This window comes from Chroicocephalus ridibundus, chromosome 17 (genome assembly GCF_963924245.1).
Source record: "Chroicocephalus ridibundus chromosome 17, bChrRid1.1, whole genome shotgun sequence".
Taxonomy (NCBI): domain Eukaryota; kingdom Metazoa; phylum Chordata; class Aves; order Charadriiformes; family Laridae; genus Chroicocephalus; species Chroicocephalus ridibundus.
In genome coordinates, this window is record NC_086300.1 from 1,859,704 (window position 1) to 1,862,492 (window position 2,789).

The following is a 2,789-nucleotide window of genomic DNA, read 5'->3' on the forward strand; positions in this document are numbered from 1 at the left end:
ATGGACAATACTAGGATGAACTCCTTCTTAGAGTATGCAATTTGTAACCGTGGGACGGGCGCCTACCACCATTTAGAGCAAAGCTCCCCTTCCTTCCTCTCCTGCTCAGGTAGCCCCGCCAGTGACACTTTTAACGGAGACGGGCGCTTTGGCGTGGGAGGGAGCGCGGCCGCCCATCTCCCCCCGCAGAACCCCGGCTACCACCCTCCCTCCTCCGGGCGCCCCATCCCCTTCGCGGGCGCTGCCCCGGCCGCCGGGTACCCGGCCCAAACCTGCAGCCCCAGCTACGGCCACCACCAGCTCTACCTCGGCCAGCAGGACGCGGATGGCGTGTACTTCCAGGCGGCCGGCTACTCCGCCAACGCGGGATCCAACCTCAGCTCCTTAGCAGAGAGCTACTGCGGGGCCGCTGGGCAGTACCAGCAGCAACACCTTTACGGGCAGGAGCAGCCCGGCTACTTGCCCGGCGTTTACAGTAACCTCTCGCCTTCTTTAAACGAGGACAAAGACCCTGCGTGCCCCTCCGAGCCGTGCCCCCCCGGCGCCAGCGCAACGCAAACCTTCGACTGGATGAAAGTGAAGAGGAACCCCCCCAAGACAGGTGAGTTTGGGGGAGGGCAGAGCTGGGTGAGGATGGTCCCCAGCCGGGGGAGGAGGGAGGCGGGGGGCAGCTCCCCAGCCCTGCAAGGAAAGGTTGCCTTCTCCGGGGTTTGTACGCAAGGTAACTGGGCTCATCTTCCAGGGGAACACAGATTTGTTTTGCTTTGGGGGTCTTTTTTTTTTTTTTTTTTTTTTTTTTTTTTTTTTTTTAACACCAGCTCAGCGCTGCGGAAAAGCCAGCTAGAGATTTCCCAGACACGCCTGATGGAGGGTCCCTGAGCTCAGTTTCCCGCAGGCCCAATGCGATTTAAGCCCAGCTCGGAATGGGAAATTCTCCAGGCTTCCTGCTTCTTCCACAGTCGTGGCTTCCACTCCCCTATTGTTCAACTTCCTTCTCCACAACCTTCCTTAAATCACAATCTTCCCTCCTCCCCTCATCATCACCTTCGCCCTCCCCTTCCACTCCTTCCCACGCACGTTCAGGTTTCATGGTAGTTTGCAGGGAACTGGGGGGAATGGTTACAAGGGAAAGGGGGGGGCAGTTCTGCAGAGCCCGGTGAAGTCCGTATTCCTGGGCTGGGAAGACAGGGGTAGCTGAGGATCCGGGAGGGAGCACGAAGCTCCGGGCGGTGGAGGGACCAAATGCCCAGGAGAGGAGAGGAGCGGGGAAAAGCCCCCCCGCCCCGCCACGTCCCAGCAAGGGAATTTCTCTGGTTGCTCCTGCCCTGTTGGTGTTTGCTCCTTAACAGCTAAAGTGTCGGAGTACGGACTGCTGGGCCAGCCCAACACCATCCGCACCAACTTCACCACCAAGCAGCTGACGGAGCTGGAGAAGGAGTTTCACTTTAACAAGTACCTCACCCGGGCCCGGCGGGTGGAGATCGCCGCTACCCTGGAGCTCAACGAAACCCAGGTCAAGATCTGGTTCCAGAACAGGCGGATGAAGCAGAAGAAGAGGGAAAAGGAAGGTCTCGCCCCGGCTGCTGCCTCCAGGTCTGCCAAGGAAGCGAGCGAAGCCTCGGATCAGTCCAACTGCACCTCACCTGAGGCCTCTCCCAGCTCGGTGTCTTCCTGAAACGCGTCCCCGCGGGGACGCAGGGACCAGCCCGGGGCTGCCCTCGAGGGGCAGCTGCTCCCCGCAGACCCCAGCAGACCCACAGGCACGAACACGCACCTCCCACGCACAGCCCCGACCGCACACAGGCGTGGAAGGAAGGCCAGGCTTCCCTCCGAGCAGTCCCCTCGGCTCCGGCCACCTCCACACGTGTGATACCGGTTCTCCCGCTCGCATTTCTCTCTCTTAATTTATAGACCCTCTGTAAAACACTGGACTCCAAAGGAGCAGCCGTGTCCTCGTACATCCTTAGCAATAGGCGTTTGTCTCAGGGACGTTTCTCCCCCTCCCTTCTCCCCCCCCATAGGAACTGCACTTTCAATTACAGAAACTTTAAAACGAATTTAGTTTTCTCCCGTTTTAAAAAATATGCACAACGACTTTTGCCTGCAAAAATCCTACGTTTGATGTGTTTTTCCTCCCCGCGAGATTGTAAAAAAGTTTTGGGTATTTTTTTATTTCCCTTTTATTTACTGTATGTATATCTTGGAATGAAATCTGAGGCCCCCAAGATGCTAAGAAGCCTCTGCAAAGACACAAACACAAAGCAAAAAAACGCAACTCTTCCGCTACCATTTTGCACTATTACTGCTTTACAGGGTTTTCTACACGCTCTGCGACTGTGGCTGTTACTGATCCTGGGGGAGGGAGGGTTGTGCTATCAGAGGAAACGAGATGAGGCGAAGGCTGACCTCGGAGTACTTTGGGCAACGGTCACTGTCGTAGGAGGTGTGAAGGTGGATGGGAACAAGGCTGCGGGGGGGCCGCAGGGCTTGGCTCCCCCAGGCACTGATGCACTGCCTGCTATTTATTGTACGTCTCGATAGCCTGAAGTCTTGGAGCGAAGTAGCACGGTTCCTTGTACCCCCACCCTTTTAGGCTTATCGGAGTCCGATAAAAACATTATTTAACCATGGCTAAATTGTTTCCCTTCCCCACGAGAAACTTTAGGGTAGGACCAACTGAAAACCACGGCGACTTTTGTGAAAAATTGTTTTAAAGGGAAAAACGTCATCGAGAAAAACTAGCGGTTTCTTAATCGGAATCTCCTATTTCCGTTCCACTCCCTTCCCCG

General features: G+C 56.2%; 1 protein-coding gene across 1 annotated transcript; it reads left to right on the top strand.

Annotated features, from left to right (window-relative positions):
* On the top strand, window positions 1-1,675 carry HOXB1 (homeobox B1). The gene is made up of 2 exons (XM_063354478.1): window positions 1-601; window positions 1,350-1,675. The coding sequence occupies exons 1-2, from the start codon at window positions 1-3 to the stop codon at window positions 1,673-1,675; spliced, it is 927 nt and encodes a 308-aa protein (XP_063210548.1).
* The last annotated feature ends 1,114 nt before the right edge of the window (window positions 1,676-2,789 follow it).

Excerpts from the sequence above, each read along its gene's own strand:
- HOXB1 (XM_063354478.1), top strand. The coding sequence starts at position 1 with ATGGACAATACTAGGATGAACTCCTTCTTAGAGTATGCAATTTGTAAC. Across the intron at positions 602-1,349 it reads GAGGAACCCCCCCAAGACAG|CTAAAGTGTCGGAGTACGGA; the intron begins GTGAGTTTGGGG and ends GCTCCTTAACAG.